This window comes from Electrona antarctica (assembly GCF_951216825.1).
Source record: "Electrona antarctica genome assembly, chromosome: 2".
In the NCBI taxonomy this organism is placed as follows: domain Eukaryota; kingdom Metazoa; phylum Chordata; class Actinopteri; order Myctophiformes; family Myctophidae; genus Electrona; species Electrona antarctica.
Window position 1 is genome coordinate 21,335,251 of NC_136807.1, and position 26,815 is coordinate 21,362,065.

At 39.8% G+C, this 26,815-nt stretch overlaps 2 protein-coding genes across 4 annotated transcripts in view; both read right to left on the reverse strand.

The window, feature by feature from the left end:
- The window catches only part of tegt (testis enhanced gene transcript (BAX inhibitor 1)), a 43,013-nt gene extending 29,569 nt beyond the window's left edge, over positions 1 to 13,444 (reverse strand). The window contains exons 1-10 of one of the 3 annotated variants that reach the window (XM_079517390.1): positions 13,288 to 13,444; positions 12,568 to 12,677; positions 12,349 to 12,457; positions 9,404 to 9,524; positions 9,021 to 9,069; positions 8,536 to 8,633; positions 4,993 to 5,072; positions 4,763 to 4,863; positions 4,300 to 4,375; positions 3,120 to 3,143 (exon numbers count right to left, since the gene is read on the reverse strand). In XM_079517390.1, the coding sequence (XP_079373516.1) occupies positions 3,120 to 3,143; positions 4,300 to 4,375; positions 4,763 to 4,863; positions 4,993 to 5,072; positions 8,536 to 8,633; positions 9,021 to 9,069; positions 9,404 to 9,524; positions 12,349 to 12,457; positions 12,568 to 12,623 (714 nt within the window). In that variant the 5' untranslated portion in view covers positions 12,624 to 12,677; positions 13,288 to 13,444. Of the gene's footprint in view, positions 1 to 2,213; positions 3,144 to 4,299; positions 4,376 to 4,762; positions 4,864 to 4,992; positions 5,073 to 8,535; positions 8,634 to 9,020; positions 9,070 to 9,403; positions 9,525 to 12,348; positions 12,458 to 12,567; positions 12,678 to 13,287 lie in introns of those variants that run through there. The other 2 variants (XM_079517389.1, XM_079517391.1) reach the window with 2 other exon arrangements.
- A 1,454-nt stretch (positions 13,445 to 14,898) lies between these two features.
- ctdsp2 (CTD (carboxy-terminal domain, RNA polymerase II, polypeptide A) small phosphatase 2) lies at positions 14,899 to 24,544 on the reverse strand. The gene is made up of 7 exons (XM_079517376.1): positions 23,840 to 24,544; positions 20,909 to 21,060; positions 19,718 to 19,819; positions 18,535 to 18,591; positions 17,403 to 17,495; positions 16,975 to 17,160; positions 14,899 to 16,595 (listed from the first exon to the last, which is right to left on the reverse strand). Exons 1-7 carry the CDS (start codon positions 23,898 to 23,900, stop codon positions 16,470 to 16,472), a joined length of 777 nt encoding a protein of 258 aa, XP_079373502.1. The 5' UTR covers positions 23,901 to 24,544; the 3' UTR covers positions 14,899 to 16,469.
- Between the last annotated feature and the right edge of the window lie 2,271 nt (positions 24,545 to 26,815).

The following is a 26,815-nucleotide window of genomic DNA, read 5'->3' on the forward strand; positions in this document are numbered from 1 at the left end:
CTTTCAGGCCCTGGCTCGTGTTATCACACTATAATAGTGTTTCTGATTGTATCTCTAGAGTTACAAAACTTACAAACACATGTTACCACTCATATTAAAGCTTAGAATGGTGAACAGTTTTCTATAGCCATTAAGAACATGTTGGCACACACTTAGCACACACTTCCAAAATGGGGATATTTGTGAGCCTTATTTTAAATTACTTAGATACTTAAATACTGCATTAAAAGCCCATTTAAGCATATGGAACTTTTGTGGAAGTAAAATAAACATTCCAATGTTTATTTTGGGGGGGGGGGCATGTTTTAGGGGGGTTATACAGCTATACTTTGTTGAATTTTGTATTTTAAAAATGTATTGATTTTTTTTTTTCATACGTGTTTTAGGGAGTTTAACCCTAAACTCCCTGTCGGTGAATTATCTCCCGACAATGACCACCTAGCCAGATATTATCCCTTACATATTTGGGTCATTGACATGGGAAAGGTTTGAGAACCACTGGCCTCTAACAAACCATAGCATCAGCCTGTCAACAGACAAACAAGGTCGGCAATTTCCATAATGTCATTCACAACTTGAAGGGTGCAGTCCAGAATAAACCTGAGGGTTGGCTAAAACAAGAATACAGGTGGGGGATTGTTACAGCAAATTAAATGGTACCAAATGCCAAATAGACACTTATTGGTCTGTAACTCTTGAGTATACAACGGTTTCATTTATACACGCTCCGAGTTAAATTAACACTCAGGATTGTATAGTTTAGAAAACTAATGATGGGACAATTCAATTAATTAAAGGCACACACCTCATATGGCTGTATATGAATCACACCCAGTCATCGATTGAACAAACACATTGGTAATTGATTTACTACAGAGCAGAAGAAAGCCAACACCTTAGTGTTTCAACGACCCCCAGGTCAGGAGCCCTACAAGGTACCTAGGTGCATGGGACCCACAGCACCACTAAGTCAGTAAATGTTGCCATTGACATGATGTCATAGCGGGGCCACACAAGCCACACATTGGCGCCGCTCAAAAAGCAAATAGTGGAGGTACTTTGGAGACTCAAGTCCCAAAAATGGGCAAGGTTTTAGCCCAAGCAACTCCCAATAGAAATTGGGAGGGACGCCAGCCAGGGAAAAAAAGATGGACAGTACACCATGATGGCAATTCATTTGGTTGCCACCGCTTGGTTGCATTTACTTGTAGTGTCAAGTGCAGTACATGTTGATGGCCAGTCTATAATATCATTGGCTGAAGGCTAAATTAACTTCCCTGGTTGACAATTGTTGACATTCAGATTAATTGGAGGATCATCAATGAAGACGTTTGATGCTTGTTCATATTTTATGTCAAAACAATTAAACTGTTTTGATTTAGTTCTTGTGTTAATTTATCACATTGGCAGTTTTTACATTGCACATTTATTTCCAGTGTTGGAAGGAGTCTAATATTTCTTACTTAAGGCACAAGGAAAACTGCACCAAAACAAGGAGCATGGTGGCTCACTGTGTTAACACTCTAGACTAGTCATGTTCCCAATTAAGCTCCTAGAGTGCCAATCAGACGTAGTGTGTTTGGTAAAATAGTCTTCTCTGTTAGAGCCTCCCATCACTGGAACAGTCTCAAGTAAGAGAGACCTCCAACTATTTGACCTTCAAATTTAACCTGAAGAGGTGGCTAAAAACAAATCAAATCTGTAATCATGAGTAACTATCAGCACTATTTAGTATTCATCACCGGTGTCATTTTTCACTTCACTTTGCAGTTGTTCTGTCCCCTGTACCATGTTGATCTGTTCCTGTATTGTATTGTTTTACTACCATTTTAAGAGCCTGCTCAGGGACTACAGATGTAAATTAGCTTATGGCTAACTCTGGCACATTTACATGGAAGTGAAAACTGAAATGTTGATTAATGAGCATTGTCCCTGTCAAATAAATAAGATTCAAATCCCACAAAGGGAGGCCTGTGCAAAGCATCTTTTGAAGACCAACATCCATAACACTTAAGGCACAAGAAAAAAAACGTAGAAATACGCTTTACAAGTTTTGGTATCAAAATATACGTCAAATACCAAAAGTAAAAGTAGTCATGCAGAATGCCCCATTTCCCAAGTTTTCAAAATGTACTTTACAAAAATGTTTATTTCATTGCAATATCCCAATGTATTGGTTTTGGCTAACAAAAAAGCACAAAGGAACAATCAAAGAAATATCAGCTCAGTTGAGCACGTTCAACAAATTTATTTGAGCAAATGTATCAAATTATTTCAATAGTACATCAATAAAATAAGTTCACAGTATACAGATCTTCAAAAACTTTTAGGTTAACATCACATTTGGCAAACTAATATGTAGAGCACAGGTATTTTAGACCATTTTTAAAGACAAATTCATGTATGGGAGCAATAGGAAGTCAGGAACTGGCCTATCTTGGCTTTCCACATTTAAACTATGTATAGATGACAAATCTAACACCAGCCAGTCATATATCCCAACCAGGAGACTTGACATTTGTCTTCAAGAATTTGAAAAGACCAGTACGATCAGATGCTGACTGCTGGCTTTTACCAGTGTTGTTCTCAAAATGTTGTGCAACGCCATGGTAATTAATCACAATTGGGAAAAACCTCAAGTGGTGTTAAACTGGGAATATCATGGGAGACGGCATATTGTGACAACTCCACTGAATAGATTTGAGGGAAAACTGTATAAATAGGCAAATCAACTGAAATTACATAACTTCAAACAAAAACAATCAGTCTCAAATGCTCAAATAACCTATTTTATGGCACTAAATAACAATATGAAAACCTTAGGAAATGCCGCTCGGCTTGTGGGAGCCTTTTCAGGGCAGCACTCCCCTCTATAGGCCAAGCGTGATCACTGCAGCATTAGTCTACTTTCCATTCACAGCCAAGAAAGGACTAGCATTAGTTTACCATAAAACTTACATTCAACCCTTATTGTAAGTTAATAAATCAAATAAACTTCAATAATAATAAGAATAGTAAGACCACATAGGAGTTAATTTCAAGAATTGAAGACAAAGTGAAAGCACCAACAGCATTGCAAATAGTGCCTTGCTCAGATTGTTTTTAATTTGAAACTTTGCCTACTTCTTCTCTTTCTTCTTTTCCTGAAAAAAAACACAAATATATAAAGCATTACGGTGCAACCCAAGGGACGGGCTGTACTAAGACAAATCTTTATACAGCAAACACATTAAAAAATAGAGCGGCATGCCATCACAAAGACAAAAATAATGTCAAATTATTATAACCTAAAAAGTAGTATAAACAGACCAGACCCCATCACTCCGATAAGGAGCAAACTGAAATTACGCAATAGTGAATCTCAGTGCATGCATGCCCAGCATTCACCTACTGGCATGAATCGGCATGAAACTGTTTCACAGCAACATGCAATATCACAATTAAAATGTTTCAGCTATAAATGTACATTGTGATACAGTCTGATTGAGTGAAAGCACACCATGTGTGTGTGCGTTGTTCTCTCTGTGCTGTTAATTTTTTTTATAATATTCTCCAATTAGAACAGTATTTCACAAGAACAATGTTGGTGTGACCACTAAGAATTCAATGAAATATATATATATATATATTTGTTTTGAGTGGTGTAAACCACTCCTACTGGCTTTGTTAGTTTACGTGTCTGTCTGTCTGTCTGTGCTCAAAAAATGAGCATGGTTGCTACGGTCACCCAGTTCACCCGGGTGTGATTTCATTACGTCAGATCAGAGCTGATCAGGCTATATAAGACCTTACACCACTCAGTTCACACGGGTGTGATTTTTTACATTATCAACTACGTTGTGATATTGTTGCAGGCTGCACCGAGGGACATGAGCAGCAGGACAAGTAGTGCAGATCACATGCTGATGCACTGGAAGTACAGCTTGCACAGCACAGCACAGCACAGCACAGTACAGTACAGCACAGTACAGTACAGTACAGCTTGCACAGTACAGTACAGCTTGCACAGCACAGTACAGCAGCTTACATAGCTTGGGCACATCATTATGCCATACCATGGTGGGAGTTGTTGACCGATATATTTCACAGATATTAGGAAATTGAGTTCCTTGGCTTGCTGGAACTATGCACAAGAAATATGATGCAGACTAGTAGTTTGCAGTTGCAGATAAGCAGATGAAGACGGACAACAACAATTATGCAAGATCATGTGCCCTCCTGTTGGAAATAATGATCATTAAAATAAACAATCGAAAAGGAATTCTTTATCAAAGGAGTGTTATGAAATAAACAGGGTACCTTCTCATTCATGGCAAGAAGAATCATCAGTTTCCTGAAGATTGTGACAAAATCAAGGAACAGGTCCACGCAGTGCCTTTAGAAGAATACAAAAAGGTTTAACACACACACACACACACACTTAAGGGTCCAGCAGGATGTAAACTAAAAGGCATAATCTTTCTGTCAGTCAAAGACTTAAGTCACAAACTACGTCCTAAAGTGTTTGAATGTTCAGCGACAGCCAGTGATGTTTGTCACAAAGTAGCTGTGTCACTGTTTACACAAGAAAACAGAATGTCCGCAAAGAGTATCAAGATGCACAGCCCAACAGTAGGTCTCATTCTACTGTTTACAACAAGACACAAGTTTTTGTGGAACAAAACTTTTCATATGCTTATTTCAGTCTCTGTTGACATATGACATGCAGTTCAAATAGCAGGCTCTGTTCAAATAGCTTGCCTGTTACCATGCAAATCCTTACCAGATATAGTCCTTGTCTCCATTCTCTGCTTTCTCAATGATGAGCTGAGTGTCAAACAGGACAAATCCACACATGATGATCAGCCCGAGGTACATGTGTGCCTGTTGGAAATAAGAACAGAAAAGACGTAATAAGTTTCAAAGTCACATTCCAGATTCTTCACACTCAATGTCACTGCAAACAATTCATAAGAATCCACTCGTCAAAATGTCAGAGCTCGGTTCAGGTACCTTGAACAGCATGACAGAGCCAAAGAACATATTCATCACAGACATCAGGAACAGCAGGGAGAGGCCAGACATCAGAGTGCCTGAGGACAGAAACACAGCATTTCTTTAGGGCAGGCATACGTAGTAAAATACAAAACAGACATTTACAATTTACAATTTAGGCATTTAGCAGACGCTCTTAATCCAGAGCGATTTACATTAAGCAATAACAAAAAGCATGGCATACATCACATATATAAAAAGTACTTAACATGAATCATACGTAAACTAAGAACGTAACAGTGGAGTATCTATGTAAACTATACATACTATACTATATAATATAATATATTATACATGTGTACTATAAAGTGCTATGACTACATAAAGTGCAAATCTAAAGCTGTCTACATAACAAGCTATAAGTCTGTTTAAAATACTATCTAAGTCTACATAATGTGCTATCTAAGGGGCTAGGCTAGGGCAAGTGCTACGGGCCATGGTGGAGTCTGAAGAGGTGGGTTTTCAGACTACGGCGGAAGATTGGGAGTGAGGCTACATTTGTCATACTTCAGACAGAAGGGTGGGTTTTAACCGCCAACTAATAGGAGAGAACTGCCGTTCTTGACAGCACTGAGTGGGGTTTAGGCTGTAGTCTTCTGAGTTACGTGACACAGACTATTATATCGCTTGTTTGTATATCTTCTTTTGGCTACGGCTGTCAATAAAGTTTGATTGATATATTGTTGTGATCTGTTTGTTTGTATATGTTTTCTGTATCCTGATGATTGCTGTGCACAAGACAAATTTCCAAAAGGACAAATAAAGTATCTATCTATCTATTATAATAACCTTCCGACTGGAGAGAGCCGTAGTCTACTAGCCTACGTGGCGCCCGTGCGTAACTTGGAGAGTCCAAGTTGCGCACGGCTGTCTCCAGTGAGTGAGTCCAGTCTGGTACGAAGTTCTATTCTATATACAGAAATACTAGGACGATAGCCAAAATAGCCGTCAGGCGTCGGCAGTTGTGAGGCTGCATTAATAATTAGTTCTAAAAGCATGTCTTTTTTACGGGGATCACTATTGATTTTAATAGTAGGCTAGACGCATATATGTCTATGAGTAGAGTAGAAATGTAATGGCAGCATACAAGGTTCACATGCGCAAATATAACAGATGTACAAGTTATCGACACGGAATGGTATGTACGGTATGGTACACGATGTAAGCTTGTAGATCTGTTTATTTTAAGCATGCGCCGCCGCCACCACGCAAAGTTATGACGAAGCCTGTGATGCATGAGCCTTCATGCGAGAGAGTTTCTTTCAACTCGTGTCCCCTCCTTTTTTCTGTCAGAATATTATAATATGCCCGTCGATTTGATGCGCAGAAATAACATAGGCCTATATTGAATCGGGTTAAGGTGCACACATGGAAGAAAAGTTATTTTTATCGGGATTCGGGGATACTTTGTTGTAGGCTATACGTCTCCGGTGAATTATTGTATGCATCAGCAGCAAGCACATTATTGTTCAAACACCTGCACCTCTGTTGTCTTATTTGGCTAATAAAATAATTATTAAGAAGTAATGCAATTGCAAGTTGTTGCTGCAATCATGATTCATGTTGCTGTTCTCTTCTCTCTGTGACTGAAGGTTGCGCCCAAAAATTGTAGACAGTGATTTCCCACACCCCCTCATGTTCTTTTTCCCTCCATCGTAAAATGACCGCTTTTCTTTTTTTCACTATTTGGTTCGCTTAACATGTGTCATTTGTTTACATATTTGGTACGCTTTACAAAGTCCAGTGTGAACACCAAACGGACCAAAATCAAAATGCAAATATTTGGTCCTTGGTCCGGACCTTCTAAGTGAACTTTGAGTGTGAAAACGGCCTCGACAACCTACCGCTAGCTGCAGTCAAGAAAACTACACTGAACATATGTGCATCTATTTCCGCGTATCGTCACACCGCCCAAATCCCGCAAAGCATTGTGGGACATGGAGGCATCAAATCATAAAATTGTAATCAGTGGTCGGTTATACTTATCATTGTTTTTTTATTACCATTTCATTGTCCGTTTTATCAATTCCATTGTGCTGCCATTTTTTTGTACCAATGGACTTCCATCCATATAAACTCAACATGTTCATGAGATTGCATTATTGGAACTGGAAACTCGGTCATTCACTTTTTGGGAATGACTGTGGGCAAAAATCATTGGCTACTTCGTATGACAGGCCTGGGGCGCTCCAAAAATAGCAGATCTACAACACAACGGATTGTGAGCTTGTAGATGGGCCATTTTCAACGTGCGTAGTAGCCTATGTGCGTAGAAGTTAAGCCACATAGCCGGCTCAGGCACAGTGACAACTGGTCACGGACGGTGCACACCTGTTATTACCTAATCAGAGGAGAGAGAGGCGTGCGCTTCTGCGGTGGTACTACAGCAACTGGAAGACACGTGGCTTTGACCAACCAACCACACACGCCATGTAGGTATACCTTTATGTCTGTTATTGAGCTGGCTACTAAATTCCACCTTGCCTTGGTGACAGGACGAATGCCATCATTGAAATAGCCTAACCTAGGCCCAAACTACACCAATGACTCATGAAACTCCTTGCAACATGCAACTACCTACGACAGAATGGTGCTTTAACTGCACATATCACATATATGTGAATGGTTTTGCGGACGTGCTAATGTGGGACCATTTAAAACAAAGGCGGCTTGCATGCTGTGGTTTGCTACCGACAGAAATTTGCATGCACAAGGGCTGCCAAAGCAGGCCATCTTTTGTTGTTTCTTATTTTTTCGTCCCCTCTCTTCGAAGTAAGACTGGGCAAGCTCTAAACTGACTCGGCCACGGCCCGCGTGGCCCAATGGACCCTACACCGGTGTCCACAGCAATGATTTTTACACTGTAACATAAACTGCTAGGTTTCTGAGGCAACAAGTGTTTTTGCGACTTGACGTAAAGCGACACGCATACACACACACACACACACAGAGCCGGCTAGTGTGACACACACACAGACGGACGGATAACTAGGATGGAAGCTAGGGTTTTGTCATGCCAATAAAGCTGCTTTGAATTGAATAACTTGCGCCAACGTGCAACGGGACATATCAGACCACTGCGACAAATACTAAAACGGTTTAATTGCGTCTCGAATCATTGGTGTGGTTTGGGCATAACCACCAGCCAACTTCATCAGATGCATAATAATGGGACTGGGGTATGGGAATATGCCTATTTGAAGTAAATGCCTACTACAGCCTTTTTGTAATTACTGCGAATTAAATACACGTTCTTTGCTATTTGGTGCAGATTACATTCACACCTGCATAAAACCGAATTCTGGTGCACTTGGAACAAACCGAGACCCCCGTTTTTTGGCAAATTCGAATTTGTTTGATCCGCACCAGAATTCAAATGAGCCTTCACACCTGCCCAACAAAGCGCACTTTCCAACAATACGCTCCAGGATTCGGTTTAATTTTAAAATATCCTAGTGAGAATGTGACCTAACACAAGATAGATCAACTAGATGCCTGTACCTCCCAGGAAGAGGTAGCTCCGGCGCTTGGCATAGAGGGCACTGAGAGTGAAGCAAATGAAGATGATGGACGTTCCCAGGAACGCTGTCACAATGATGCTGCAGAGAAAACAGAGCAAAGGTCACACTTGTCCGTAACGTAAGCACAAACTATGGGCTTGCAAATGGCACTAAAGTTCCACTGTCAGATAGCTAAAAAGGTTGAGGACTAAATGTTTTTAAACTTTAGTGCATTTCAAAACTAATAACGAAACACACACAGCAACAACATTATGTGCAAACATGTGAAATGACAAATAAAGTGAACCTTGAATAATACATAAGTCCTCGGCTCATGTAAATTATTATCTGCTGGCCTATGTACATATATGACATTCAAAATGTCTGACCTATAGCCTTAAACTAAAAATAAATAACTCAACACACACAAGCCTGTTTTGATTCAGTCAGATAACTACTGCAGGGCTAAAGTCCACCCAGTCATACCTTGGGTTGATAGCAATAACAAAGTCCATGGCAGGTCCCAGGCCAACACCTGGAGAGACAGAAATAAAAAGGAAACAAAACCACAGTTTACATCATCCCCAATGTTAACTAAAATAACCAAATGTTGACACTAAATTGTGATGTTTAACTATCAATTAACCAGATTATACGAAATTAATATTTTAGTTTGAAGATGCCTCTTATCCTGTCTGCTTGATCAGTGAAATGATGGCTTTCACTGTAACATAATGTGTATAGACTAATATTTATGACGACAATATGCAAAAGACAACTGTGAAATTAGCTGTCCTCCAGAATACTGTGTGTAGTACTAGTATCATGCCTAAATGACCATTACAATGTTATTGTTCAACAAGCGCTACCTGTGAAGAAAGCAAAGCCAGCGAGGATGGCCAATCTCTTTTTCTCTGTCTCATAGTTGTGTGGAGTCATGGCCAGCCAGAACATCATCCCCAGAGAACCCAGCAGAGAAAGAATTCCTCCCTGAAAAACATCAGCCATTACATGAGCATATTATTCATGTCAAATGTGGACTTTACCTTTCTTGTTGCACAAATAGCACCTTGAGAACACTGTACCTGCTGCTACTGTTTTTTGCACATGATGCTAATGTTTCCAAAACAACATGTACACATCTGCATATTATATTATGTTCAAAACATTATGTACACACCTGCTAAGTGCTAACACATACGCCATCTGTATGTTTACATCTTTTTGTTTGTTTGTTTAACCAGTTTCTTTCTCTTTTCTCTTCTCACTCTACCCCATCTTCTCTCCTCGTGGGATACTACAAAATAACGGGACAATAATGATTCAGATTCTTGATAAGGCTGAAACTTGCTTCTTCGTGCATCTCCCGTCCGTTAGTTAGTCACCTACGTCTCCATATATGGTATCGTGCCATGTGACATCTCGTGACAACTGACATCATGGAGTCACTTAGATCTCTATATATGGATTTGACCTTGTGACATCATGGAGACCCTTAGATCTCCATATATGGTTGTCAGTCCATCATGTCAGTCTGACATCATCAAACCCTCTACACTCAAGACAGAAGACACGCTACATATGGCCATGAACCCTGGCCATACCGTTTTTCATTGTTGTATTTTTTGGTCAAAGTTGATCCCATCGCTAAAGCGACAGCACTCGCCTAGCAGCACTCGCCCAGCAGTCTGCCATCACCCAGGCGGATGCGTGCACGCGCCCGATCTGCCGCAGCAGCGCAACCTCGACATCAGGGATCTAGTGACAGACGACATTGCCAGGGGCCCTTCCCCATACCGTATATGGGAATGTCAACATATGGCCATATCTGATCACACCTCGTAACATCCCGCCTCCATATAGACCGATTCAGAAACGGGTCTCATGGTCGCAGGCAAAGTATTTCCTGTAGGCGGAGATGACATATCTGCGGTTTAAACCTGCACCTCTTCTACTACAGTGAATGGAAAAGTGACTGATGTTAGTCTGCCTCAAACGTTACTCTTTTACCTGCTTTTAACACTAACTTTACAAAGATGCCCAGAACCTCGGGATGAACCTGTGTAGTTTATGGCTGCTCCAACAGTAGTGGCAACATTCCCCCAAAAAAAACTGAATGTCAAAATATCCACCACGGTGGCTGGGACCAGAGCATAGAGTAATGGTTGAGACGAAGCAGTGAAAGGTCCTGAAAGATACACAACATCAGTCTTACCCAATACCCTATCTTTCTGTTTTATGAACACAAGGTTGCTGTACTTTATACCTATGAGGTATAAAGTACAGCAACCTTGTGTTCATAAAACAGAAAGATAGAGAATTGTTCACAGTTCCCAAGTTGTTCGCAGCGGTCATATTAGCCAAGAACAGTTGGGATATTCTCTCCTAAATGAAGAGCCGGGTCCTCTCTCCTAAATGAAGAGCCAGGTCCTCTACTATTTGTGCCTATGACATGCATGTTCACAGATACAAAAAGACATGGTGTTACATCAAACTATAAATGTGCCACGTCTGACTGTGTGTGTGTGTGTGTGTGTGTGTGTGCGGTTGTAATGCACGTAACTCGAGAACCGTTTGCCCCACCAACTTCAAATTTGACACACGCGCTCCACACCCCCAGAGGGAGTACAGTGCCCGGCCTGAGTCGGTGGCATACACAGTTGTCCAGAAACACCACAAAAGGCTCTGGTCAGGCTCTGCCAGTGGACCTAATGAGCCCTAATGAGGACCTAAAGTCCCCTCACCTGTAGCCTAGGTCCCAGGCTTACTTATCTGCGAAAAGAAAAGCCTGGTCACAACGTAAGGCAGAGAAGCTATCGGAAGATGTACCGTCCGGAACATCCGTCAGATGTATTTCCCCCGGATACGATATTTTCCCAACCAATCACAACACTTGTTTCATTCGCAGAGAATGTAAACCGATTTGTAAAGCATCAACTTCCGCCCAAACAAATGATAGCCTCTACAGCGTAGGTCTTGCCCAGGTTGCCTCACCTGTGCAATTCCCAGCCTCTGGCTCAGCCAATTGATTGCCATGGCAACCCCACACCTGCCAATTGATTACTTAACCTGTCCACTTTTCACAGTCAGTTTGCACTCTTCACAGACAGATACAGAGATATCCATATACACTTACAGTATGGTCACAAAAGGGACACAGACAGATAGTTAAAACGGGTGCTATGACAAGTTGACAACGGGTATTATTAGGTTCCCAATTTGGCCGGTGGCCGACGAGCAGGTACAGGTCTAGTTGCAACAATTACCATTAAAGACATTTATGTGTCAGGGACAGACAAAATTGTCTCCTGATGTAGTGTCGCCCGTCTACCGAACAAATTAACTATAAGGGCATAAACAACTAATGATTATGACTAACCAACTAATGAATATGAACTGAGCAGTTGAGACGAAAAATCATCTAAGTCCATAGTAATTATTATCCATAATGTATAAATTATGGATAAGGGGTCAGGACAGATAGGCCTTTTCGGGAGGAGTCAGAACAAATTATGGATTTAGATGGTTCTTCGTCTCAACTGCTGCAAGAGAGAAGATTCCCTTAGTAAAAACAACCACTAGATGGGAGCCTCACTATAATGTTTGATCAATCCTGAAATATAAATACAAAGTATAAGTAATGGGTCTCATTATGCGTTTGATGACAGTATTAATGACTTCATCCGACTTGTCGCATTGCTTGTTATGTCAGGATGATACACAAAGAACTTAGACCTTTAATAAGTATGTCATATTATATAAATACTTGAAGGGGAATTCCAAGTCCTGTTGTGCTATGATATATCAGTCTTACCTGAAAGAGACGAGTGACAACATGCACATAGGAGCCGGCTGCAGCCACGAACATGCACACTGCCAGACTGGAGTACACATTCTTCAGGTGCACCTGGGTAGAATGAGGGCTGGAAACAAAGCATGCGGGACAAGGTATGCCTGTAAATAACTAGGAGGAAATTAATGCGGATTTCTGGTTGATCAAGTGCGTACATGGTCAGTTACACATGCTACATACATTTGGGAGAACTTGAAGAGAGAATCAAAATTGATGTTGCGGTCGAACACGTTCATGTTGGAACCCGGGCACTGAGATCCGTAGAGATTTCCTTTTGATCTTCAGCTATCCTGAGGAGGGAGAACAGATGTACACGCCATTGGTAGATTATTAACAGTTGCGTCTTGTTTTTAAAACAACTATTCTGCAGCTAACACAACCGAGATGAAAGTAACACAAGTGGCCGTAATTCGGCCTGTAGCTAGACAACTGTGTTCTTATGACAGTGTCGCATTGACAGATAAACAAAGCCAGGTTATTATATCAGACTGACACGGGTAAAAGTACCTGGGTGAGAGTTAGCCCCAATAGGTGAGAGTTTGCAATCTTAAATAACGGCTAACAACTTACGCCAAGCATTAAACTGTTTTGATTGTCAGACTGCTGCCAATAAGCTTACTGGCAACGTTGCGTAGCGTTACAAAAAATAGCCAGATAGCTATAATTAAACAGACCAGTAACATTTATCAAGATGTCACGAAAAGTCGAAATGTTAATGGCGCATGATGAGAGATCGAAAGTGCTAAGCTAACGCTAAGAGCTAACGTTAGCCGAATGGCTAACTAACGTCTATAGTAATGTCACTAACCAACCGTTCGACGTGTCTTTTATTCGTCGATAAACGATAGAACTTACAAGCTATGAGAAAAAAGGCATACGGGAAATGTTGTGACAACTTACTCAATGCTAGGCTCTCCTCCTCAGCTATGTTTCAGGTTTAATTTGCTTTCTTCTTCCTGCTTTACAGTGTTTTTCTTCTTGGGGGAAAATAGTAACGTAACCTGTCAGTCAGCCTGGTGTGATGATGACGTTATCCAAGTAACGCCCATAAATACGTACGAGGTTTATTATGCAAAACTAAAGTACACATCTGTTATATTTATTGGACATTCTCTAATAATGGATGAGATCGTATGTATTAAATATACAAAGGTTACTACTACTACTACTACCGTATTATTATTATTATTATTATTATTATTCGAGGCTGCAGCTGGGTGCCCCTCTTATTAGTAGCAAGCTACTACTAATAATAATAATGTTAGAAAAGGAAAAATACAATTAAAAAATAAATAATAATAATCAAATGTGTGTGTGTGTGTGTGTGTGTGTGTGTGTGTACGCGCGCGATCGCGGTGTTTAAACTGCAGCTAGCTAGTCACTGTCTGCTAGTGTATGTAATGTGTATGTGTAATACTAATAATCCTTGAATTTAGAGTTAAACAAGTTTGTTTTAATTATTTGGCGTTAAACCCTTAATATATACTCTAAGGTTAAACCGTTGAGTCTGCTGGGTGACTGTCTAATTACACTTCCTGTATGGCAGACGGTAATCTAATCTGTTTGTTGGTAGTGGTACACCTAAAATGGCTGCCGTAGTCATGTTTCATGTTGTGGTTGTTGTCGAGCGTAAAGGTTTACGTTGTTTTAAATGAGCACGCTGTGAATTCGTGGCTTAGAAGTTAGAATGTCTTTATATTGGCAGAGTAGAGAACTCCCCAGGCTCATTCTAGACTAGCGGAACTCGAGTCCAGTCAGCCTCTAATCGAACCCGTTTCTGTCCGACACCCAGCCTCCCGGCAGTGGGGGACACTGGACAGTAGCTTCTGCACTGTTTTTTTTTTTTTTTTTGTACTACAAAGTTTTCTCTGTCAAATAAGTTGTAGGCTACTTGAGTTTAAGTAAATAAGCTTAAGTAGGCAAAAGTATACATTTTACTATCCATTGGGGATATGGGAGATTTTTGCATTTTAATTATTTTTTTTTCCTTTTTTTTTCATGGCAGTAAATAAACGTACCTGAATATCGTGAAATGTCTTAATGAAAATAGGCTTTCCACTTTCGTTTGAGCTCTGGATGTCTCTCAAACATTTGTCACAGCCTACTAAATAACTGGGATGTCCTTTTGTAGAGTTTGTACTACTGAAGGCAAACAAGTAGTCAACATGTAGTGTAGCCTAAAGGTGAAGTTTAATCTCCACAATCATTCTCGCAAAAATGCCTATTGGAAGAAATACACATTGAAATTAAAATGAAATCATTTTTTATTTTAGCACCTTTTCAGAAATGAATTTAATTTGGTATGAAAAGATGCACAAATGATTCATTTATTTTGATGAACACTAATCGACAGATCTTCACTGTCTGAACAAATACTTTTGGTCAGATGACATAATAGAAGGTAAAATGTTTCATTTTTTTCATGTAGTTGTCAACATACAGGCAATAATTGCACAAAACATTACATCATTGAATAAGCTTGACAAAGGAATCAATCCCACTTATTCTCAGTTTTTACAAGGTTTTTATGAAAAGTCAGGTGGCATACAAATGGAGATTTTGAGGTTTCAAATTAACTTTTGTCAAAATCCTTTAGACTGAAGTTTGTAAAATGTATACAGTTGGTACTTTTCTTTGACATAAATTACTTGAAGGCAAGGCACAAACAAAACTGTATTGTTAGTTAAACACCAGGCCAGCAACAAAGTATAGGCAAACAGATTACACAACAAAAAGTTTGGCAGTAAAGAGATACTGAACAATACAATTTTTGGCCAATAAATACACAAAACACTCAAACAGTAAAAAATATTCATCATATATGATGATATTTTCAAGTGTTGCACTGCAAGTACCACAACTGCATGATATTACACTTGACCGGACAGTGTTTTCTCACGCTCAGCATGACATATTAGAATGTATAGGCCTCATGTCTCTGCCTAGGCAGAACACTGTTTTGTAAAATTTATACTCTGTCGTATGACAGTGTCGTACTGAAAATAGCACATCTACAAGCTCAATGCAATTTGAGCTATTTCTGGAACGACAAAGTATAAATAAGGGTTTTCTCTGTCCGAAGTTCGAAGGCACAGTTGTTACTTTTAGCACTGTCAATACAAAACAACAAGTGCAAGTTTTGTCATTTAGTACTAATGAAAGAAAAAGTACATAAGGAATTGACATAACCTTGACTGAAACGTGGCATTTACGACAATCTTATGTGCCACCAATGCATTCCAGTGTGTCTGCTTTCAAATGACCATAGAGGAATTCCAAAAGTAAGAGTTGAGCTGCAATCACTTCACTCCTAGCCAATGTAATCAAATATTAATCTGACTGCTTCAATGACACTGTATGTTATACAGAAATGATTATCTTTACAATACAGCACAAAGAAGCAAATATACTTTGTTTTGCTGCTCATGTATAGATAAGACAAATGTCTAGATCTGCTGTATGAAATTACTGACTGGCTGCACAAGAGGTATTGTCTATGTAAATACAGAAGGATTGCATAGATGGACTATGTTTATCTTTAAAAATAGATTTTGTTATAAAATCAAACTAGAAAAGGTAACATAAAATTTGTATAAAAAACGGTTGGAAATTAAAGAATGAGCTGATGTATTGGTTTGTTCCTTAAAAGGCACAACGATATAACAATGTTCCCGAATCAGGGCAGGAAGGCTTCTGCTTTGGCAAAATAACCACTTTAATATTCATATTCACTGGAGTGATTGTTAGTGGACTACTTTGGTTTTTCTACCCCATGTCCCCAACCATTCTGGCAGTGCTTCCAAAAAAGGACTCTATTCTGAGCAATGAGGTTCAGAGAGATGGCCTCAGCCTGCACTTTGCATTAAACCAATGAAAACATTGGTCAGTTTTCCATAAATTGAATTGTCCTAGTCCTACATTGACGCACACAAAAAAAGAAAAGGAAAAAAGTAAATTAAACTTTGAGGCATGGACACTAACTCAAGGTCTGGAAAACCGACCCAGTGTCTTTTCGTTACATGTGGGAATATTGTAGCGTAGAAGTATTCCAGAGCTGAATGGGGCCCTCCCAAGTTAAAGAGCTAAGGTCCTCGTAGCTGATCCAGCCGGGTGTAAACATTATCAGCTTGACTCAGGTCCTCAAAGACAGGCAGAAGGTTGAGCAGCTCAGCGTCATCCACATCATCAAACCATGACACCACGGGAACCTGATGGGAAACAATCAAACATTCCCATATAAATAAACCACTCGATCCCATTCACAACAGGTGTCAAAAAATGTAAATCCTCAAATTCAACTTGCACCTTGATAATGTGTAGATAGTGTTTAGTACCGCCCATAAAATACTGTAGGTGTAAATAGACCACTAAAAATATTGGAATCCAAATGTAAAGTGTAAAGTGTATCAATATTTTCAATATAGGGATATTCCAGTCTGTAAACGTGTTATAATTATTTGGTGTAAACTTGGTGCTATTACTCATTATATAACAGTGATTCATAAAATGAAATGTTAAATATTATAATTTCTGTCTGGCCTGATTAAGGAGGCAGACTGTAGTTTACCAAAATATAACACAACTCACAGCATTCTCCGGGTTAAAGATGTAGGAGGCCGGAGAATTGTCCAAGATTAGGGTTTTGTGGAGGTCTCTGCCCAACCTACTCAAGTCCTTGACATAGCAGCCCTGGTGGAAGACGCAAGACTCTCGGAACAACCGGGTCCGGAACACACCGCACTGGTCCAGAAGGTCAGTCACTGGATCTGCATACTAACAGAGGCCATGGTGGAGGCAAGCAAACACCAAAATGAAGGGAAGACAGAAGCATTGTATGCTTGCTCGATTAGGAAATGGGTAAGCTAGAAATTGTATTACATTTTAATATGTCTCTAAAGTAAAATAAAAAAGGAATAAACTATGAATGTAATTATAATGGATAGGTGATTACTGAGGTGACTGTAATGACAGTAACAGAACATTTTACTACTATTTACTATCAATCTTATATGTACCTTGGCAAGACTGGCTGTGAACAGAACACATTCAAACATCTCTCCCATTCTCTGTAGGAATTCATCCACATATGGCCTCTTCAGTACGTACACCTGTGCAAAGATAGTTGTTAGAAAAAAACTTAACCCACCAATAAACCTTTTCATGCTCAATGCTGTTATCAACTTTCATTTAACTTACATTTTTCCACATTTGCATAATGAACTTCTATACAATGTCTGTCCATCAATCAGGTGCTATCGGCAAATTCCTGAAACAAGTAATCAAGAACAGGCCGTGCTGGTGTTAACCAGCCTATCCTGGATTACTTGAACCAGGCAGAGGCCCAAAAAGAGGAGTCCACGACAGCATGGGTGGTCCAAGGCATCACGTTACAAGTTAAATACATTTCCACATGTCGAATGGTCAGCAGATCTATGCTCAAGTTGAATTAAAGGATCCACTACACTTATCTGGTTAGGCAATGGTTATAAATATTCCATAAGTTATACATTTTGGAGGACAAGGTTGAAATTTGTTCATTTCCTCAGATTGATTGATTGATTGAAATATTTATTAACAGTTTGCAGAATTACAGTACATTTCAAGCACAAACTCAATACAAAGACTGTTAACTGTGAGTGGACGACCCAATTAAGCATTACACTTGTTTACAAGAGGGTCCACCATGTTCAATTCATCAAAACATTTAGAGACGTACAAATAGGTACTTCTATATAGTCAAAGAACAGAACAGGAATTCATCATAGAGGTAAAAAGGGAAAAGAAACATACAGTGAGGGGAAAAGGGGGGGGGGAGTTAAGAATTGCAGCCGTCCGTAGGTGCCCTTTGAGAGCGGTTTTGAAGGAGTCAAGGGATTTGCATGTCTTAATGACTGTTGGTAGGGCGTTCCACATTTTGGTGGCATAGGAGCTTTTGCCTTCCTTTAAACTTCCCTGATCAAATGAGCATCTGGCCAGCAGAGGGCTCTTAACACCCATAATAACAAAACCTGGCTGATCAGCGACAAGACCCATCCCTTTTTAGCTCAGCAACCACTGCAAACACATCAACATAGTACATACACAAACACAATCCATAACCCCCCCCCCCCCCCCCCCCACACACACACACACACGCAAACACTCTACCTGGTGTGTGGTCCCTTCTATCTCCACAGGCACGATGAAGTCTGCATTACTAATAGGCTGTAGAGAGAACACAGAGGGAGATGGTTGGCATGCTCTCTCACATGAGCTGCGCTGTGTACGTTCACATGGCATTACATAACTGAACACTGAAGACCATGAACTCCATGCCGCTACCATAAATCACAGTACACAGCCTACATAAACAATATCATTCACTTGATGTTCCCCAAACATTTTAAGTGAACTAGAAAAGAAAAACAGATTGACAAAACAATCAGCACAAGACCAGGTCCACCATTACACACAACAGTGCATACACGATATAATTACCGTAGTCAAAAAACACTATAAGATTCTAATAGAAAAATCATATCAAAAATCAGAATCATGCGTTCAGACTTGAATTTAAATATTCGCCTCGGTTCGTCCCGTTTGTGCTGCGCCAGGTCGCGCTGCACCCGTTCGTGGCGCTCGCGCAACTTCTCGTCTTTGCATTGACTTTGTTTGTAATCGCGCCACTCTAAGGGCCGATTCATACTCCTATTTTACCGCTGTAGTGCCGAAATGATTTCGGCTCGTCAGAAATTTTCAGTAGCACCGAAGAGCCGACTTTAGGACGGTACCCGCCCCCCCGAACCTCAAATGACGTCACATTGTAGGCTCTACAGAGCCGAACCGACTTTTATTCGGCTCTAAAATAGGAGTATGAATCGCGCCTAACAATCCAGGTCTGAATGGACCTTTAGAATTTGGAACCAATCCTATTGGATCTTTTCTTAATAGGATTTTCGAAATCCTATAGGATCCTATTAGAAATTTTGAAAATCCAATAGGATTTTTCGACTAGGGTAACCAGTCGAACCAGCCTAAATATTTGGCCTTTTTTGTGAATTATAGGAAGCTCTTGTGTCCACTGAGATAATTAGCTGCATTTAAGTTAAAGGGCAAAACAGTACTTAAAGGTGATGCAGCCGTAGCACTAAAACCTAGGAAAATGACACGGACATCACAGGATAGCCTGTTGTGGTACATTTAAGCCTGCTTTATACATCAGCGACTAAGTGTCACATGATGTCACTCGAAAAGAAATGTTTGTGTTTTCAACCCAAAGAATTGTCGACGCGTCATATCGCACTTTTTTCAGTTGAAAATACTTTGGATTGTTTGTGGACGGACAAAGCACCTTGAAAGAGCTGTGCACCAGGGTTTCGTCCAGGTCTATAACCACACAGATCTTCCCCTGGTCATGGGCCGTCACCTCAGGCAGTAGGCAGGGCTCCAACTCCTGTGGAGATGCAGAAAAACACGCGAACAACTTTACACATCATTTTTGTGTACTGAACAAAATACAAAAATACAGCCCAGTGATTTAAGGAAGCAGGGAACGAGGGGTCATAATGCATGTATATCATGTGGCGTAACAGAATAAATACGATGTTTTTCTGTATACGACTATGCCATGCATCATTAGCATAACAGCTAGTATGTCTGTATAGTGTTTTAGCTTTGTCCTTCTCTTTAGCTATAATTATGTTCTATTATTAGCTCGACAAGGAAAAGTACAAGGAAAATAATAAATTGCATGGAAATAATGTATCATAAGAAACTCATCAATGAAGGAGAGCATGTTATGATAGATAATAATGTACATTTTATATGAGCAACACCATTCTTTGATAATACAATCATATTTCACTAGCAGTGAGCTTCATACAGTAGGACCCCATAGGCGCCAATGATTCATTTCAGTCAGACCGGGCAAGACAATAGCCAGACCCCACAGATGCTGTTTCCTGTTTGCTCCTGTTGCTGAAGGACACTCCTCAAAATTAACAAACATGGCATCTCATTAAAACGCCCCTTCCATGGCGCTGGAGTCCTAACCAGGTTGACACTTGGTGTCAGCCATGAGTAGCACCTCCCTAAGCTTTTGCTCTCCACCTCAGCAATTACAAGGCACATAAACATAATACAGCATTCTCTGTCTCCCTTAAAGGATTGCCAAGTTGCTCAGCTGTTCCAATCTTCCTTAGAGGCTTCAATGGGAACATCAAAGCAAATCCATATCCACAGACAGTTCTGATAAGGGAGAATGCAGAACAGGAGCAGTAGTGGTTTTATGTTGTAGTTAGTTATATGAAAGAAATTGTGCTTTTCAAGCAGTACGGAAGAGTTCTTATAGATGACATGTCTACTAGTTTATTCCTCAAGACGGGCAAACTAACCAGTGCACATTTTTATGTTAAGTTCGAAAGTCTGCTAGGATTAGTATGGATTTTAACAAAATATAACTGTGCCTTGCATCAGCTAGCAATCACATTTTTCAGACTGTTTACAGGCATATAAATCATTCCTGGCATTAGAATGACGTTACCTTGACAACCATGCCATTTTCCTGTGACTCCAGCAAGGCATGCTGGGAAGGTGGTAGTGGTTTGGGGCCATCCTGCGCTTGGAGGCAACAGAAGAGCGCTTTGAAGATGTTACAACTCCTAGGCTGTTTCAGGGAAGACCGGCTCACCTGGCCTGTTGAGTGAGGAGAAAGAGACTTTCATGAGCAAAACTAACAAAAACTGCATGCTTTCAACATGTGGACACTATACAATGACGTGGGAGCCTAATTACACACCAAACATGCATTCCAACTTCAAATTGTAATCAAGCTTTTTTCATACAAAAATGCAGACTGCAGAGCCGGAGATGAAAGGAGTTGGGATTGGGAATCTTATATTTATCAATCAAAAATATTGATTCCTTTCAAATATGAATCATAGCGAGATATTGGTTGCTTGCAGCACACGTGTAGAATGAGCTTCCCTCTCAAGGCATAATCCATCAGTCTACAGGGATGGCACAGCCTGCACATGAAATCTGTTTTTAATGAGCCTGACTCTACTGCTGTTGTTGCTGCTGCTGGAAACGGCTGCCTGGTACATGTTATATAATCACAGAGGGCGGGAAAACCCACACTTTTCAGCAATACCTTCAGCAGAAAACACAGACAGAAAACATTCCAACCATTTTAAACTCCCAAGACCGAACTGGTGTTGCCTGGCAGGCTGAAGCTAGCCAGAATAGCCAATCAGTCAGTCAGTCACACCTCAGCGCTCTGTGCGAGTCTTAAGATCAGTCACTGTAAATACAGGCACCCTGGCCCTGCACAAGACTTGTGTGCCATTGACTGAAACCTGATTTATACTTTATTATGCAATGGTGTTGCACGTTGAAAATATGCAATCTACAAGCTCACAACGCTTCACAGATGACGTGCTGTGAGCTTGTAGATCTGCTATTTTTGGCGCAAGACACTGTCAAAGACGGAGCATAAATTAGGCATCAGAATGGGAAAAACATTCTTGACAGGACTCAGCTATGCAAGTCATGATCTCTATGGAGCGTTGCATGTGAGGACATGCACATGGGAGTATATTTTGAACAAATCATATACCATGGTACAGTCAAGTGACTAAAGCCTAGAAACCATGGGTTTATTTAATCCATACTGTATGTTATCTAATCTTGCCCCATTTATTTGTTGCTAACCCGTGTTGACGCTCAGCTCATTATAGCCTACTTTTTTCTGCAGTCATAACACAACCATGTTATAACAGACAAAGAATATTGGACCAGGATGTGAACACTTTAATGTCTAGCCCACTGCCTCTGTTAATAAGATGGTCTCAGCATTAATACTAGATTCAAAACCTTGCCATATATATCCTATGGATGTGATTTCCAATGGCTTGTCACAGGCACAGCATTATTCTACTGATAGGAAACATCTTCATGAAACCAGAGCATAGGCTATGTAGCCTATAATAATTATTACAATAACATTAATCAAGTCAATCAACCAAGCAATGGAACAAATTGTAAATGAATGCTAATGGGTGAAAAACAAATTGGTGCTCAGTCCAAAAAAAGGGGGGGGGGGGGGAATAATTGGGGCATCCATCTTGCAAAAATATATAATATAATCATAATCACATACTATACTAATACATTAAATTCGCCGTTATCAATCATGGACGGAACATAATCAATTAGCAAAAATCCTTTCGAGCGAGGGGGAAACGAGCAAAAATAATGAATCTTTGAAACCGCGCTACAATGGGCGGCAGGAGGAGGGCGTGTGCAGAGGGGTGTGTTTGTGCATTCCACTGTCAATACCGCGGCACCTGGTATTTCTATGGCTGTTCACTTCATGTCTTTCCCCTTTAATCCAAAAAAACCCTGTACGGGTTATATAACACATCTACAATACATTATGCGTCACGTAATAGCCTATATCTTCTGTCCAGTTTCCCCCAAGATAAAATAAGATCAGAAACGTTGAAATAGTACTGTATAGCCTTCTATTCCCCATTTCCCACTACGAGCACTCATCTGTAACCCCCCCCCCCCCCCCCCCCCCCCCCCAAGGCTCTGAACAAAACAACATAGCTTACTGTAGCTACAGCGGCTGTGGTGACAAACGTGACCATACTGTACCCCCGTAGTATATGGAATGTGCCAAACAGCTCGGAATCAGATAAACACGAGTAGTTTATTTTAGAGAAAGATTGTGATCATCAAATAGCAGTTGTAACGCTGAAAAGACACATTGCCAAATCTTAGGCAACAAAGATTTGTATAGATAGAATAATAGTAATAAGACCAAGAGTGAACCGAAATGAAAAAAACTAAAATTGGATCAGCAATTAGCCAAGCTCTGTGGCTGGCATTCATGGCAACGGCGTGGAGGCTATTGATATAAATGATCTGCAATTCGATTCCAGCACCTAAATATTTTCATCCATGGAAAATGTCAAGGAAACAAACGCTTAAATCGCCTTACGGCTGCATCAACTTCGTCAAAAATATAACAAAGACTTCGTTATAACTGTCTAGAACTAGATTCTATTCAAATAAGGAGGAATTGTATTCCAACAGTTGCGTGGATTCTCTGCAGGTGTTCAATCCTCAAGTCCATTCCTATATCAGCAAAACGTCCATTACAGCAAAACACCGTAGGCTACCTATATTTCACATAGCTTTATATGTCTGTATTTACATCGATTAGGTCAAAATAACGGATCAATTTGATATGGGGCCAAAAACAGCAGAGCAATGCGCTTTGAGGTGATCGCGCGCAGCCCAACGTCCGCAGCGCTGAACTGTCAAATGGGCGCACTGGGCTTTTTATAAGCAACGCTCAAATAAATATACAGAGTTCCAACATTTATACAAATTCACTTGTTTTTATTGGACGTTAGATTGGTAAACAATAACGCAGAGTAGGAATCAACGCGTAAACTCGTCGTACCTGTTTTCGGTGACACTTGAACGTCTTCTTTCTGCACTTGGGTGATAATAGAACTTTCCATCTGACAATCACAGAGCCCTCGAGATCAAATCCTGTCCCCGAACGCTGATGAGGAGCCTTCATTAGGTTTTATTGAAAAGTTACTAAAATATTGCCGAGATTAACTGTCATCCGTAGGCGCGCGCGTTACAATCCGGATGAGAATAGAAAATATCGGTTACAATGTTTCTTCTCGTCTCGTCCGCCGGGGAGGGGCAAGGCACTTGGGGATGTTTTGAAGGCTATATTTGCTGCTGCGTCTCGGGTTGACTTTATTGCTAGTAATATTAAACGAACATCCCCCTCCTGCCGCGGCGAAGTCCTCACTTTAACACCAGCAACAACATGGAGAATCCAGGCGAAAGAAGGAAAACAACCGAGGAAATGGGGCAAGGGGGCCGGTTTCAAGTTCCCCTTACTACAGATAAACAACCTCGCCAAATAGGTCCCGGAGAGTGACGGAAAAGACCACAAATACACCAGTCGGCTGGCGTTTCTGATGCTAAAGCGATTCCGGATATCGTTCCGTCTAAAACTTTAGTTTTATTATTATCCGAGGCTTTGTTTTTCTTCGGCTGGGACTCCGCGGGCGCCTGGAAACCGTCGCTCGCCTCCGATTGGACGTTGGGAAAGTGGGAGTTGCAAAGGCATTCCTCTCTATTCTACACGCTCTACACTAAACACATTCCAGCGCTGCTTTGACATAAGGCGAGTATAGGGACCAACCATTATAGTTTTATTATAGCAAGCACTGAGGCTGAGCACAGTGTTCATATATACTTGTAAATATAATTACACGATGTCTTAAAAGACAAAAAAGACTACCGGTAATACGGTATACGATCAATATGTGGTGGTGGTGGTGGTGATGATGATGATGATCTTTGATGATGATTATGATAAGGGTATTAGTATTCATATTCTTAAACGTAAATCATATAAATTGAGTCTTAAACAATGGACAGAAAACATTTGTTAAAATAATAATAAATAATACAAATTAGGCTATTCTTGGAAATATTTTTGCAAGAAAATAATATATGCAAGCTGCAAGCTTTAAGAATACACATTGCATTTAATTTGTGTCCAGTGTAAGTGTAAAATAAGTACAATACCACAAAAGAGCAAAATTAGACCTTTAACATTTTTGAACAAAATGTACAGTTGTAGGCCTACATTGTAGCACATTATTGACACCATACAAACAAACAACTGAAGGCAAACAGGGAAGTATAGAATTCAGTTATCCAAATACGTAGGCTATAACTTATGCGGACAGTATATACTTTAATGAAGTTGAATTAGACCAGCCTGTACCCACAGTGACCACAATGTATGACATGGACAAGAATGACCCAGCTCTTTGCATTCCAGGCATAAAACATATAGGGAAGCAGCATCAACTTGTCTGTATATACAAAATATGTATGGACCGCACAACTGGAAAGGTTTCAAGCAGATACCATCAACTTGAAATCCCCTGTTTTGTTTTACATCTTGATCTCTGTTGGTCATGTTACCTGTAGACTCCTAAATCCTTAGTTAATTTAACTCTAAAGAGTGTACAAATACTTGGTTCCATTTGTACATTATTTGTAGTAAATTAACGAGAGAGAGAGGGTGGAGAGAGAGAGAGATCTGTTGGGTGAAGTACAATGTGCAAACACAGCAGCAAGATTTGTGAGCTGCTGTGACAGAAGGATGTCAAATGGAATACAAGCACCTTAAGGAATACAAATCATTGTGTACACTGTTTACAGCAAATGACCTGATCAGTACATACTACATAGAAATACTGTTATAAACAGAGCAACTAACTTTAATTCAATTACATTTGAATAAATTGCTGCTACTTGTCACAAATGTATTTTATACTATAAAAGTGAATGCAAAAACATTGAAATACTGCTGTCAACTTTCAAAAGTATGAAGCTAACGTCTCCTATATGGATGTATAACTATCTCTGCCAGAAAATGTTTTTTTTTTTTTTTTTTTTTAATTTCACAAGATAGTATTACTCAAAATGTTAATGTAACACCGCTCTGTTTACACCTTCATTTTATTCCTATTTATATTCAATATTTATTTGTACATACATTGTTTTTTAATTTAATTTAAGAGAGAGAGAGAGAGAGAGAGAGAGAGGAGAGAGAGAGAGAGAGGAGAGAGAAACAGGGTCAGCTGCTGGGCCTACACTCAGTATGTGTTGCAATGGTTGCACCACTGACTAATGGCATGAACTCCAAATATCATTACTGGTTAAAAAAAAACCCTATTTGATTCATTTTAGAAACAAACTATTTTCTACACACATTTGTTCTTGAACTAACATGAGAGTGAACTGACAGACATACATTTCAAAGCTGAGTCCTGAAGTCATGCAAATAATCACAGCAACAAACAGTACTTGTAATGACATAACTATAATTTTATTATTCTGTGGTTTGTTTATTGTTAAATCACATTTAATAGCTTTGTCATTTTCAACTTGTGCAAGTAAGTCGTGGCACTGACAGTCACAGCAATACAGCAGCACAATGACTCAAGTTTAGTTTAGTTTTTTGGAGTGTACAGTCCTTTCCAAAAAACATGCAAAAATATACTGTATCTGCTACATACAAATAACTGGAAACATTCTAAAAAACAAAAAAAACATTTTTCAAATCAAAATACAGGCATACCCCAGTTCTCTCAGTTACACACAACACAAAAATGTAGTTGTTCATTAAAATAAAATCACATGCATGAATCATACAATCATATATTCATTGTAACTTTTCTAAATGCCCAACAGGCTTCCATAATAGGCAAAAAAATATCAATGGCACTAAAATTCAGTACTGAAAATTGGCAAAAACAATGTGTTAAAATGCAACAGAAATGATTCATTCAAGACATTAATTTGTTTATGGATATTGTGAACAGAAAACAATTGT